Source organism: Triturus cristatus, chromosome 7 (genome assembly GCF_964204655.1).
Source record: "Triturus cristatus chromosome 7, aTriCri1.1, whole genome shotgun sequence".
Classification (NCBI taxonomy): Eukaryota; Metazoa; Chordata; class Amphibia; order Caudata; family Salamandridae; genus Triturus; species Triturus cristatus.
This window is the reverse complement of record NC_140590.1, coordinates 316,995,470-317,010,515: the sequence shown is the minus strand read 5'-3', so window position 1 is coordinate 317,010,515 and position 15,046 is coordinate 316,995,470. Positions and strand designations below refer to the sequence as shown.

General features: G+C 43.6%; 1 protein-coding gene across 7 annotated transcripts in view; it reads right to left on the bottom strand.

The window, feature by feature from the left end:
* Nucleotides 1-15,046, bottom strand: part of PPP6R1 (protein phosphatase 6 regulatory subunit 1) — a 1,096,922-nt gene that overhangs the window by 912,928 nt on the left and 168,948 nt on the right. For all 7 annotated transcript variants that reach the window (XM_085616386.1, XM_085616383.1, XM_085616382.1 and 4 more), the window contains exons 3-4: nucleotides 3,907-4,093; nucleotides 3,607-3,744 (exon numbers count right to left, since the gene is read on the bottom strand). In XM_085616386.1, coding sequence (XP_085472512.1) covers nucleotides 3,607-3,744; nucleotides 3,907-4,093 — 325 coding nt within the window. The remainder of the gene's footprint in view (nucleotides 1-3,606; nucleotides 3,745-3,906; nucleotides 4,094-15,046) is intronic.

Sequence of the window (15,046 nt, the reverse complement as noted above, 5' to 3'; positions counted from 1 at the left end):
AAGCAAGCGCTAAAGAAACTGATCATCACCTCCTCTTTTTCTGCTCAAGGTATTATACGCCGAGTCGGCACCAATTGCTCCTTTGTGCCACATCTAAGGAGTCATCCAATACAGGGTAGCGATAAGGATATGTAGAGCAGACACATCCCGGGTCATTGTTTTCTCCATTGCAAAATCTTTGAAGAGTATATGGCCAGTTCGACAAAAAATTACCTCTCTTCCCCTTTCTTCGTTCTCTGTCTAATATATATCCAATTCTTGTGCATCATGGTTTTACTGATTTTAGAACTTGCTTTAAATTACAATATAAGCTGAATGACTTGCACTTTACCAAGCTAGGCTGTCTGTGCGACAGGGAAGGGTACGTGACCCTAGTTGTATTCCTGTGTCCATACCATCTTGTTCCAACATGGATACATTCTTATGCCCTCTGTGTTAAATGTAGTACGCACACATCTTGCGATTATTACTATTTTTTAAATCGGGGTATCCACTTTTCAAAGTGTATTAGTTTGGTTCGAAGTTTTCCAACAGCCTTACTACAGCAAGACATGTATAAAACTTACTTTTAGGCATGACATACCATAATAGATTTTGGTCTATGATGCGTTTGTACATCTGCTTTGTATTTTTAGACCAATAGTGGATACTTATATGAATATTTTATGCCCAGTATGTATATATTTTCCAGCTGTATTGTATTGTGCTTTCTTTACAATTATTTGAATTGTATGGCTTTTATGGCCATTGGCTGAAATAAAGTAAATAAAGGAAGGACTCTACTTGCACACGTTCTACAACCCTGCTGGAGATATTCATGCATTTATCGAACAAATCATGACGATCATATCTACCAACAATAAACCACAACCACCAGATTTTTCTCAGTGATTTTAACATTCACTGGAACGGCATCAGTGATTCGCTTGTGAACTGTTTCAAGGCCTTTCTCAATGACCTCATGCCTGCAACAGGCCTACTCATATTAAAGCGGCCAACTTAAATTTAATCATAGCAAAGGAGAACACCATCCAAACTGACTCTATTCTACCTTGCAACTGGACCAATCACTACTGCATCACCTTCTCCATTGCGGAAAAGGTAACCATCCTCAAAGATCAACCAGTGAAAATAAACATTGGGTTAGGGACACCCATAAACTTAACTCAGGCACGCGGTCTACTACCAGCCACAATCTCTTGTCCCCTCCCAACGACATGTTTGACACACAAGACTTCACAGAGCACTATTTTAACTATGTCCAACATCCTGGACTCCATTGCCCCCAAACAAATAAAGAGTACCGATAAAAAGATCTAACCCTTGGTTCAATTGTAGCTTTAATGAGGAACACTGCTCCCTTAGACTTGGGGAAAAAGCTTGGAGACAGACCTGTTGTCTGACAAACCTCAAGCTTCTGCGGCAAAAACGGAGCACATACAACAGGCAAATTAGGAACTCCAAATCATCTTATTTTCGACAACAGCCGTTAACTGACCCAAAAACCTCTCTGAAATGGTCCACAATTAAATCAATGAGAAACGCAATTTACCCTCTTCAGGCTATAAAACTCTACCAAATTGCGCCGCCTCCTTTGAGAAAACAATGATAATTGGCATTGATCTACAGAATTCTGTAAATCTCTTACCGATCGAAGCCCCATCACATCTCACCTCCATATCTCAGGAAGCTTATGCAAATCAGTCTTGGCCTTGTTCCCCATAGGAACAGTCCAGCCCGAACCCCAAAACCGGTCCCAGGACGCCTGTTTCTGGGCCAGGGAAGACCTGGCTTGGTAGTTCGGGCTGGATTGTTCCCATGAGGCACATGGTCAAGACTGATTTACATATAGCTGGGTCTGAAGTGGGGTGGCGTAGTGAGATAAAGAACGATGATGGATTCAACCCAGATCTGTGACTGGAGGAGGGGGGAGTGTCTGAAAGGTTTCAGAGCTCCGCCCATCATCTCCTTGTGTTTGCTTTATTAATCATACTTGGCCTATCAGCTGCGTTTGACACGGTCAAACACAAGATTTTCATTAACAGGTTAAAACTCAGGATGGGTCTCTTTGGTATTAAGTTGAAATGGTTCTCCTCATTCCTACAAAACAGATCTTAAAGAGTCAAGGTAAACCACGCCCTATCTGACCAGACACCAGTCATGATTGGCAAGCCCAAGGTTCAAAGATTTCCCCCACCCTGTTCAACCTCTACATGGAATGCCTGACCGAAATCCTCAAACTAACATTTCCTACCACATGTAAGCTGATGATACGCAACTTTACATGAAAATTGCCTCAACCGAAGAGATCAGCACCCTCAATAACACCCCGATTAAAACGCAACATTTGCTGACTCATACCCACCTCAAGCTCAACCCCCTCAAAACTGAATTCCTCTTAATCTCTCCATCTAATTCCACCTCTAACATCAAAGATAGGCTCCCACATCTCACAGCCTTGAACTGTACCCCACATATCACTGAATCAGCAAAATCCCTAGGAATAATACTGAAGATCGGAACAACCTCTCCTGCAGAACCACATCTGCGCCTCCACCAGAGGGGCCAACCACTAACTTCATGCATTAAGGAAACTAAAACCCTACCTTACCATTGCAGATCGCTAAATAGGAGTTCAAGCACTTATAAACTCCAAACTTGACTATGGGAATGCTACCCTTGTGGGCCTACCGAAAAGAAAACTAGCACCTAACTTTCTGAATGCAGATGCTCGGCTCATCACAAGCACATGAAAAAGTGATCATATCACCCCTGTCCTACATACACTGAACTGGCTACCTCATGAGGCTAGGATTCATCTAAAAATCGCCTACCTGACGCATGCAGCCCTCCACAACAGCACTTTTGCTACCTGACCAAGAAACTGGTTCTATCTGGTAGGAATAGATCTTCTCAAATCACAAGATCCTTACTGCTGAAACCCCAAAAATTCAACAAAAAGAAAGCCTACAAGTGAACCTTCTCCGGAATTGTTCCAAACGTTTGGAAAACTCTTCCTCTGGAAATTAGGACCAACCCTGCAATAACCCTCTTCAAGAAGAAAACATTTTATTATTGAATAGTTTCCTTCCTCACTGATGCTATTAAACTTACCACAGTGAATCCAGTTGTTCAAGGTAACTTTTTTCTTTTTGCTTCCCATGTTTGACATTCTATCATTTATCTTTATGACATTACCAATTATGTTCTTTGCCAATTTCCCTCTCACTACAACTTACCTGTATTACAAAGTCCAGTTACCCGAAATAGTCTTGTTTGTGGTATAAACCTGTGATTCTATGTATTACTGTGTGTACATTTTCTGTTATTTTGCCATCGTACAGAGCTCCAACACCAGAAATGGTCTTGCTCGCGCTAAATAAAACCTTCATGAATTAAAATGAACAGTATTGTAGAATAATTATCCAGTCTTTGACACTTGGATGCAAGTAGGCAAAGGATGCAAGGAGTTACCAGCAAAGAGTTGCTATAAATTGAAGTCTATTTGAAGAAAAATTATGTAATACACATTTTCCCAATCAGCGCATCAGTCTACAAAGAAGTTCCCAAACAATAAGTTGGTGCTTTCATTCGGTATTCTCTTACGTTAAAGACGTCTTGCCTAAGTTGAGCCTGTTCCACGCACGTCAGCAGCCGCAAGAGCAGGTCCATGATGGCTGATGTACCTATGTGCTGAAGTAGCAAGCTCACAAAATCATCCTTCTTGCGAAGGAAGCCTACTATCTGAAAAGATAAAAGATGTTTGTGATTAATTAAAAGCATTAATACACCACCAACTGCGTGCCTTCCCACCTTACATCAATAGTATATAAACTGCCATGAGAATACACCACATGGTCCTCCACCCCCAAAAATATTCTTTCTTCCACTGGACTATGTTCTCACCTGCTCAGTTTTCCGATTAATAAGAATTCCCATCACTTTGCTGAAAAAGCTTGCGAGTAAAGGGTTCAAATAGTCATCAGTTTGCAAGAAACTATAAAGCCGCTTCAACAGGGACTCATCATCTCCGAGGGCATCATTAATTTGGGATACGTCAGCAGTGAGAATCTCGCATGATACACTTGGGTACCTATTGTTCCGTAAACATAGAAGAAGATTTCATCAGTATATGATTACACCTCTAAAACTCTTGCTGTACTGTTAGAGCCACCACAATTCAAATAAAATATGTACTTTTGTTAAATGTACGATTACAGTAAGAGTACCAACTAATATATCAATTTAGTTAATATGTTCAGTAATGTTTTCTAAATGTATAAAGTATTTTCTTCACTGCTGCCCCCAAGGATAAAACCCAGGGAAAACGCATGCCTTATCAGTTATAATATGCCTGCACATTTTGGTTGCAGTTACATTTTATTTACTGAAAATCTATGTATCTAATGTGAAGAACTGAAAGAAAAAGATACGTACCGATTTTTTTTGGGGGTGTAATTTTTTATTTGGTTTTTCAGTGCATATATGTGAATCATTATTGACAATTAGGATTTACATGAGAGCTCATACATGCGGTTGGATACAGTACAAGACTGTTGATATTTGTACAGCCTGTTCTGTTGTAGTTCTCGGCTCTTGTTCTACTCCCCAGTTGAAGGTGTAGTTTCAGTTTGTAAGTTACAGCTATGCTTGACCTTTGGCCCTGGTGATAATAGATAGGATAGGACAGTAATTTCTAAAGCGCTCGAATGCCGTGGCGTCTTGGTGCTAAGTGTGTGCGCAGGGACACTGTGCTGTAGACTCAGAAGTTTAATTTGACGGGAACAGCCAAGTCTTCAACGATTTCCTGAAGATCAGCCGATTGGGTTGGAGTCGCAGGTTAGACGGCATTTGGTTCCAGAGCTTAGCTGCGCTGTACGATAGGCTCCGGCCCCCCCCCACCTTACTCTGCGTATTTTGGGGATGCTAACAAGGCCAGAGTTTGAGGATCTTAGGGTTCTAGTGGGAAGAGTACCAGAAGAACAGCCTCTGGATCTCCGCCGACCCACCTCCAATGATGCAAAAAATCCGTTATGTAGGGTGAAATATAACCATGGCTGAACTGGGGGGTTGAACCGAACTGGGGTTACACTGTGAATGGAACAGTGCAGAGTAGTAAATATGGATGTAAAATGCTGGGAGTTCTCGCAATGGTTACTGTAAGAGGGCATCCAGGGGGGTGCGCGTTAGTGAGGCGTGTGTGAAGTTGTCTGTATATAGGTCAATGGCTCTCGGCCTATGCGCTTGTGAGTGTGGAGGTGGCTATCATGTTCGTATTCTTGGTTAAGCTCCTCTGTGGGGAATCTTGCGGTGACTGAGGGGACTCTGCGTGTTCTGTTGTATATTTGAAGGAGTGTAGGAGTGTTGTCCGCCGCATGGAGTTGTGGTGTTTACGGATGCCTCCGACTTGTTCATGCGTTATCGACTTTTCTTCTGCTGCCCCCCACTTAGCGACAGCTCCTTTCCAGGGTGCCTGAGGAGGTCCTACTGGGGTCCTCTAGTGCATGGCTATGCTTCGTTTGGCCAGTAATAGAGCCAAGGACACAAACGGTGTCTTGAATTTGTGCCGTTTGTAACGCTTGAATATGCCTAATGCGCTGGCTTCTCATGTTGCGGTGTCATAACGCCCCGTTACCTGTAGCAGTGTGGTGTGGATTGTATTGTATTCCAGCATTTGTGTAGCGCTGGGAGGCTCCAAAACGTGGAGAAAAGACGCACTAGGTTCTTGGCATCTCGGGCATAGAATGGTGTGTTAGGGTAATATCGTTGAAGATTTCCGGCGTTAAATAAGCTCGATGCAGGATAAAATACTGTATGTTTTTGAATCGGTAGTTAAGGAACACTTTTTTTTTTTTTTTAACGTACTCGAACGCTCGTTTCCATTCTTTATCATGGAGTGCTCGCTGAATTTCAATCTCCCATTTTTCCAGCAGAGGGGCGAGAGTTACTGCATTTAGTTCTTGAATCGCTCTATATAGCCATGTTATTATGTGGCATCCCGGGCCCATCTGTAGGATAGCGTGAAGGACCGGGTGCGTTGCTGGTTCGCTGTCTGTCATATGCCAGGTTCGGCGCAATCCGCCACCAGCCGCCCATAAATAATGAATTGGCCTCTAGGAAGGCCTGCATTGGCTGTCAGTTCTGCGAATGGCATCAGACATCCATCCGCAAACAGTGATCCAGTCTCTGGAAGTGAGTGTCTGTCCAGGAATGTAGGGCCCTTGCACAGTTAAGTGGTCGTGGTCTCAGGGAGACCTATTCGTGGTAGGAGAGGGGAGTAAAGTGGGGTCCTCTGCGACATTCGATGTATGTTTCATGCAGGCATGCGCCACTGACACCTGTAATGAGTAGGTTGGCAGGCTTAGATCCCGGTAGCAACATGCGTCAGATCGCTAGGACGGTTATCAGCCCGGTGTTGGTGTGGGTCTCGCCTAACGAACGCTCCGTGGTTCATCGTGACACCCACTGCAGTAGGACCGCTATGAAGTATGCTTCAAATGAGGGGGCTCCCAGTCCACCACAGTTCACTTGTAATTGCATTTTGGCTAGGGGTACCCGCCTTCGCCCCTCACCCCATATTAGGGTAATGAGGAGGGTGTCTAGTTCCTGAAAGTAGGAACGGGGAGGGACTATCGGGAGATTAGCAAAATGGTAAAGCAATTGTGGGACAAGAACCATTTTTGCCACTGCAATTTTCCCAGTAGGGGTTAAGGGGAGAATTTTCCAGAAACTGACAATACTTTCTGATGATTGCCTTCGTGGATATCTTGTGGGGAGTGATACAGGCACACTCCTAAATGTCATGGTGCCTGTGCACACCATGCAAGATCAACCTTTCCAACCCGCACCATTTGTGGAGGGAGGTCGGCAGATAGTGGGTATATTGTGGACTTAGCCAAATTGAGCTTTAGACCAGAGATTGTCTCGAAGTATGCTAGTGTGGCAAAGATCAGGGTAAGGTCTGAGGTAATGTCCCGTACGTATAGAAGCAGATCTGCATACATTGATCTGCTATGTGCGATTCCTGCCAGTGGGATGCCCCATTGCTCACCCTCTATCCAAAGACAGATAGGCTCCATTGCAAGGGCGAAGAGTAATGGAGAGAGCGGACATCCTTGCCTCATGCCTCCCAACACCATGAAAGAGGATGACACATGTCATCCCAGCCTGACCCTGAATGTTGGCTTTGTGTATACAAGTTTGGTGTATGTTCGCAGTTGTGGTCCCACTCCTTTCCTTCGGACCACCTCAAATAAGTATGGCCATGATATCAAAGGCCTTCTCTAGGTCTAGGACCAGCAGGCCGCACAGGGAAATTGACCCTGAACCTGGTCCTGCATGTGGAACAACAGACGAATGTTGTGTGACGTGTTTCGACACAGGACAAATCCACATTGATCTGGATATATTAGTCTCGAAAGGATCGCAGCATACCACTCTAATATTTTCCCCAAAGATTTTGTAATCTGCCGACAACAGGGCAATAGGTTGGTATGACCCTAGAAGATGATGGTCTCCGTCTGGTTTGAGGAAGTAGACCATTTTCCCGGAGGGATTGTGGGAGTGCCCTTTCCTCTAGTGCCGACTTTTACATTTCTACCTGTCATGGGAGTAACAAGGTGGAGAATGTATGGTAGAATTCCAGTGGTAGACCATCTAGGCCTGGGGCTTTATTCGTGGGTAATGTTTGTAGTGCTTGCGTCACTTTTGTCGAGGGGATTTCTTTGTCTAGGGTGTCTTTGTCAGTTAGCGTTATACATGGCAGTGGGTGTACATCTAGGAATCTGTCGATCGTCTTCAGATCGACTGGGTCGGGGGCTGTGTATAAAGCTGCATAATACTCGGGGAACACATGCATCATGTCTACTAGTGTACCTGTGATAGTGTTCACTGCAGTTATCAGGGGAGGAGTTGTATTTAAGCCATACCAGCAGTGCGCCTGCTCTGTCCCCCTCCCTGTGTACTCTAGCTGTGTGTGCTCTGAAGTTCTACTTCCTGAGGTCTGCAAGCACCTCTGCATACGCAGTTTTGGCTTCCGCTACCTGTGTTGGTGTTGCTTCCTTTTTTATCTGCTGCCAGCGTCAGGGCTGCTAGTTTCCGTTCTTCTTTTAATATGTGCCACTCTAGGAGTCTACGTACTCTGGAGATGTGCTGGATACATGTCACGCTGATCACTTCCTTGAACATGTCGCACTCCATTGCTCTGGTGTTTGCTGTCTTGGCGTTTTCCTGGAAGTAATTCTGAATATGCGTTTTCTGTTCTTGCTGAAACTCTAGGTTCCCTAGGCATTTGCGTGGTGTAGTTTATGGATTAGCTGTCATTGTTACTGGTTGGCACTTGGTTTGATTTGCAGCAATGGTGTGCAGCCCTACATGCAGTTATATCCTTTGCTGTGAATTGGTATGTGCGCGATGAAGCTGGTGGGTAAGGTGTGTCGTTCTGTTGAGCACTGCAAGCTGGCCCCCTGGATGCTTATCAGTCACTGTGTGGACCGCACCAATTTAGGGTGATGTTGCCTGGTCCTTGACGCAAGATTCGCTGCTCATTGCCCACTGTTTGGCACTCGTTCTGCTTTGAGGCGCAAAAGGTAAGTACTTATAATACAGATTCTGCACTGCAAGAATGAGCATTAAAGTCAAACGTAAATTAATTCCCACCCACATGCATAGATTCTGGAACAATTGAATGTACATGCAATCAAAAAAAACAATCAAGATGTTATATCTGCCATTTTTAGGTCTGGCTTGAAACACTCTTTTCACAACCTCCAAGTCATACAAAAGTGCCATAAAAAGTAATAATGAGACAAGTGGTCTTTGAGTCAATCCTCCTCAGCCTTTGGCCTTCATGTGTTTTTCATGATTTGCCATTGTTTAACTGGGCCACGTATCAAGGCCATGACATTTCCAGGATAATGATTTCATACTGTCCAGCTTATGTTTCCATTAAGTTCTAGTGATGAAGCGATGCAGGAGTGCGAGTGGAAGCAGTGCTGCTGTATCATTCTGCTGTGCCGCTGCAAGAGGGTACAGCAGAGGTCTTTTTATGGCATTAACGGTTGTGGTGATAAGAAGGGCAGAAAATAGTGGCGCAGCAAGGGGCGGAGCCGATAGAGCAAGTGAAACATCTTTCAACGAATGCCCTGGCAATTATTTCTACACCACAGCAGCACCCATACTTCTTTCCAACCAATACCACTTCACTCTACAGCCTCCACATCATAATCCAATACCTCCCCACTTTTTCATTCCTTCCCTCCTTCCTCACTCTACCTCTCAAGTTGAACTCCCTTCAGAAACCGTGCCCCTATCGAGCAACATAACATTCAGTGCTCAGCTCTGCTTACCTCACCTTAGAAATAAACGAGGCCACCTCATCTCCTAGCTTGAAGCCACCATTTCTTCTAAAATGTTTACTGTACCCAACTCCCTACTCCTCCTGGCGATTATACAACACCCAAAACTTCTTATCCAGAGGAGTACACTCCTCCCACACCCCAAAAGAGCTGCACACAATCTCTGCCCAAAAGAAATTTCCAATTTACTGGCTAGCTACAATACCTCTAACTCCCCCCCCACCCCCACATTCTCTTCTCCAGACAATACAGATCATTGCACTATACCGACCATCTCCCTGGTCTGAACCAAAGACCAGCCATCTACAACCCAGGCACCAACCCCCACGAACATCGCACCTATCTCTACTAAAAGCCCTGCCACGCACTTCACCAAAACACGCATCTCAGAGCGGTGCTGTTTGCTTCATAACTGCAGATGTACAAGAAAACACAAGCTGGAAATCTCAGACACCATCAATCACTACATTCTTGATCTGCTTTCCTCACTGAGACCTGGTTCAATGACACCTCACACACTATTCTCGATCTTCTGCTCCCCCCAGGACTATTACATTATCAGGAATGACCGGGTGTGTAAAGGGGGAGTTGTCGCAGCTATTTTGGGAAAGTCCCTTCAACTCAAGGAACTTCTAAGTAGCTTTTTCTTCACATGCGAACGCCTCTCTGGAACTTCATGTACAGCATAGCTCCCCTTTCACTGTTTCATGCCATTTATCACCCACCAGGTGACTGCTCTGTCTTCCCTTAGGAATCCACTGACTTTGTGAGTATTGGCCATTTGCAAAGGGATACATTGATCTTTCTAGGAGACTTTAATATTCACTGGGGCATTTTGGAAGGTTCAGCTGCCAACCATCTTGCCACATTTCACTCAGGAAAGTATCTCCTACAACACAGCACAAAATCAACACATTCCAAGGGGTCCAAGCGTGACCTTACTGTTTCCAAGGACATCCTAACAGTCGATGATCCTATACCAATAGACTAGTCTGACTACTACCTCATCCACTTCTCAATGCACCTATCTCATTCTGTAACCCATGGTCAACCTAAAAGGTCAACTTCCTGGTTTCGGAACACCAAAAACATACCTTGACACTCTGCAACACAGCCATGAAGGCACTACCAGTCTTCAGTCCGAACTTTGACCTCAATAATTTGACCACCCAGTGTCTTACCAGTCTTTCAGTCTTGATGGAGAATGTTGCTCCACTACAAAGTAAAAAGAAAAGGCCCACATCTTCTGCCCCATGGTTCAATTATTCATCTATATGAAGAAAGAACAAACCGGAGGTGCATGGAGAAAAAATAAAGACCATTAATCTGTCCAATCTTCGTTATGCAAAATCGCGTTCTCAAAAACACATCTTTAGAGAAAAGGAATCACTTCATAACCCTCCTCGACTCTGCCAAGAACAGACCTAAAAAACTATTTCACCGAAGCAAGTCTTCCTCAACCATCAAATTTGATGACCCTCCCATGAAAGCATTAGAATTTGCACAGTTCTGAAATGAAAAAGTGAAATCGCTTATTAACCAAGTCATTCATCCTACCCCCCTTGAGGACTGCAAATCCAAAAGACTCCTGGCACAGCTTTGATGTCATCACCGAAGATTCCAAACTCGAAAGCATTCTGAAAACCAAACCTTCAAACCATTCTATTGACACCCTCCCTAGCGACATTGCAATAGACTTCTACACCTACGTGCTGCCCTACTGGAATAATCTTGCTAACCCTTCCGGATGCCCTCAAAACAGGTCAGGTTACCCTACTTCTACAGAAACCCTCGGCTGATGTGAATGATCTTAACAATTTCCGCGCCATCACCAATTACTCTTTCCTTGCTAAAATCACAGAAAGTTGTCTAGCGAAGCAACTTGCAAAACATGTTAAGGACAACAACCTTCTTGAAGAATTTCAATCCGGCTTCTATCAAGGCAATAGCACTGAAACAGCACTGTTACAAAGCGCTTTGAGCACTCAACTCGGGCAACTCCTGTCTCCGGATCCTTTTGGACCTATCTGCAGCCTTTGGTACTGTAAAACATAACACTCTTCTGAAGACACTAAAACAAAGAATGGAATTTGAAGGCACAGTGCTAAAATGGTTGGAATCCTTCCTCTCGGACAGATCTCAGATGATCAAAATATCAATGTCTCTCTACATCAAAGGCTGTGGATCAATGCATCCTCAAGGCTCGATCCTTGCACCCACCCTTTTCAAACTTGGAACCGCTGGGAAACTTTGTTAAAAAAAAAAAAAGTTTGGATCCATTATCACCTCTATGCTGTCGACACCCAACACTACCTAGAGGTGGCATCCGCACATTTCAATCCTCGACACCACCCTCAACTCCATCCAAGATTGACATCCCATCATCTAATTATGAATCCCTCTAAAACTGAATTCCTTCTTCTCTCAACCTCAAACTCTCCACCTCCTGTTCAATCATGGATGGATAATCTGAACATTCTTAACAAACCGATAATCGTTGCCAAATCTCTAGGTGCCATCCTGGACTAAAGACTCAATTTACATTCCCAACTCAACACCGTGGCCAAGAACGTACGCTACCAACTGCGCCTTCTCTGGGAGATACGACATTTCATTCCAGAGCAAGACCTGAAAACTATTGTAATTCCCTTCTTGCTGGCCTCCCCAAAACTCACCTATCCCCTCCAAAATCCATCCTCCATTCAGTGGCACGATTCATCAATGAGGTCAAAAGAAATGACAAGAGATCCATACTGGTTTCTCTTAGTTTGCTTCCCATTGAAGCTAAGTCAATATTCAAGACTGCCTGCATCCTCCATAAAGCTATACACACTTCCACCCAACGCTAACTGCCCAACAAACTCAAAATATCAGGTGGTTCCAGACCTTCACGCAATGCTGAAAATGTACTGCTTGAACATCCAACTTTCAATAGGGAAAGACGAATGGCGCAATCCTTTTCAGGTAACGTAATTAGAATCTGGAACTCGCTACCTCCAAACCTTCAGACCACCGCCTCCTTTCGGATTTTCAAAACAGATCTTAAAACTCTTCTCTTCCAAAGACACTTCTATCCATAATTCATCTCACCCAGCTTCCCACCAGGCACACGCCCCCCTCATCCCATGTCATGACCCCGATTGCCACATGACAGTCACTAGAGCTACTATGACAAATTTTGTAAATATGCATTCTGTACTTGTATAACCCTAATCGCTCCACCTTTTCTTACTATGCAATCTTGATTGAATCTGTAACTTGTTAATCTAACTCTCACCACGAGTAACCGTTGTAGTTATAAGTTGTTTTACCTACTTCCATGATACTCTCATTCTTTATGTAATTTACATTGCGAATTTGATTTATAATTTTATATAGGGCTCGAATGCCCTAGGGTGTCTTGGCGCAGCTTCTGGCAAAGATCTAGTATCTTGTGTTAAGTGAGTGTTAGCTGGTTATTGAAGATCCACGATTTGAATTACTTTCTGAAGGATAAGATATTAGGACTGTCTCCAGTTCAAGGGGGGAGAGTTCCATATCTTGGCTGTTCCTGCAATTAAGCTTTTTCCACCCTATTAAGCTCTTTTTAACCTAGGGATAAAGTGCCCTAACACTTCTAGGTAAAGTTTGCGCTTTATAAAATAAAAATAAAAAAGCATAAATAAATGAATAAATTAGGTCCTGGCAGCGTATGGAGACGACCAGGCTTAGGCTGTGCCGCTTATGTCAGAGAAGGAGCCTGCCCGGACCACAGGCAGCTCCATCTGTCTGTTGCCAACACCCAGCCTCCCCTGGCTCATTCGGCAACCCCCACAGACAAAAAAGGAGATATTGGAGGTAACAAAGGTCCTGGAAAGCTGCGTGGTTCCTGCAGCTAATTGCTCTAAGACTTCTGGAGCCTATAAGGGCCTGCTGCTGTTCACTGTCACTGAGAGAAGGGACCGCAAGGTTAAATTATTGGGGTGACACCAATTCTGCATGCATCTGGCCAGGGCCAGATTCCCTGGTCATCCATCATTAAGTAGAATAGAACATACTTCAGAACAACTACAAGCATTAAATGGGAGTACAAATGCCATGTGTGTTAATGTAATGGACCCCGCCTATACATTACTATCTTGTTTGACATGCAACTGAAGTTTAAGGTTCAAACAAACGAATATACAACAAGGCGTATAAGACACCATCTATATAGGAAAAGAGTTGTGCCAAATGTTTCGGATTAACGTCAGATCATCGCCACTGCATAAGTTAAATCTATTTGCATTTTTGTGTGAAGAGCAACCAGAGGTTGTGTTTCCAACTGAAATCTGGCTCTATAGAAGACTCCATGCCAGACATAGTTCAGGCCTTACAGACTGAATATACCGAGATGTGATCGAACAAATAAAAGGAGTGGGGAGAGAGGGGATTCGCTATCATTTGAACAGTGTTTTTATTCATTTTAATGTACCAGGTTGTGAAAGCCTCTATTACTATCAATTCTACCCCAAACTTTACCTTATCAGGGGTCTTGATCTATCGAACACCTGTCACAGTGGCTCAATTCCTACAAGCCCTACCCAATATATTGGCAGGCCTGGTCCCACAGAAGATAAATTTCATCTTTCTGTTGGGACTTTAATATTCACTTTGATGATCCATCATGTGGATATGTAAATAAGCTAGGTCAGTGCCTAGCAACCATATAATTAGTTCAGTTAAGGATCTAACACAAAAAAGGCAATTTTCGGTGTTGTGTTTTGATTTAGACGCCCATACTCCCTGAATCATGTCCTTATATAGGCACATTTCGCATTGCCCTATTTGGACATAGAATCCCAGTCCTTATTTAGGCATTAGCCATGCGAACCAAATACATACATGGTTACCTACATCCGTCCATCCCACGACACAATGAGTTTTTAGAAACCAGACCCTTAAGCCAACGGGACTTTCCCTAGCTAGGATTATTGATTTCTCAAAGAACTCATCTATTATGCATGAACTACTATTCCTTAGGGGTTTGTGAGAAGTTGGCCTGGCATATGCTGTCCACTAGTTATAGGGGACACCTTACAGCAGTCCAATTCGACTCTTAAGCTGATAGGTTAAAAGACAGCCTTTAAAGAAAGCTATCCTAGTGGTAGCTGTGGAGAGCAGCCTTCAGGCTAAGTCTTGAAGGAGTGTTGAGCTTATTGTTTTACCATGGTAACCTCTTGAATGACCAAATGAAAGAGTAGTCCACACAGGTATATATTCAAAATATATGTATTTATTCTAAGAACAAATCCCACTCGTCTCTTGTGAGGCTGGAGGTAAAGATACAATTCAATAAAGCATTTAAACAACAATAAATAGCACTGGAATCACAGGGACCCGGGGGGGGGACCAAACCATATATTAAACAAGCATTTACAATGCAATGGTCTCGGCATTGGTAAAGTTAGAGCTATTGGCATTGCTCATGACATTATTTTTATTTATGTTTTTGTTTTCAAAACATTTAAAGAAACGGCATTGTCATGAGCAATGCCAATAGCTCTAACTTTAACAATGCCGAGACCGTAGCATTGTAAATGCTTGTTTGAAATGACCATGTGTTTTTTATAGACCCCTTGATTACACAATTCACGGAGCCTGCAGGTCATTTACTTTTAGCATGCACAGTGAATACAAATCGGCACTTGGTGTTTTCATGCAGCATTTTG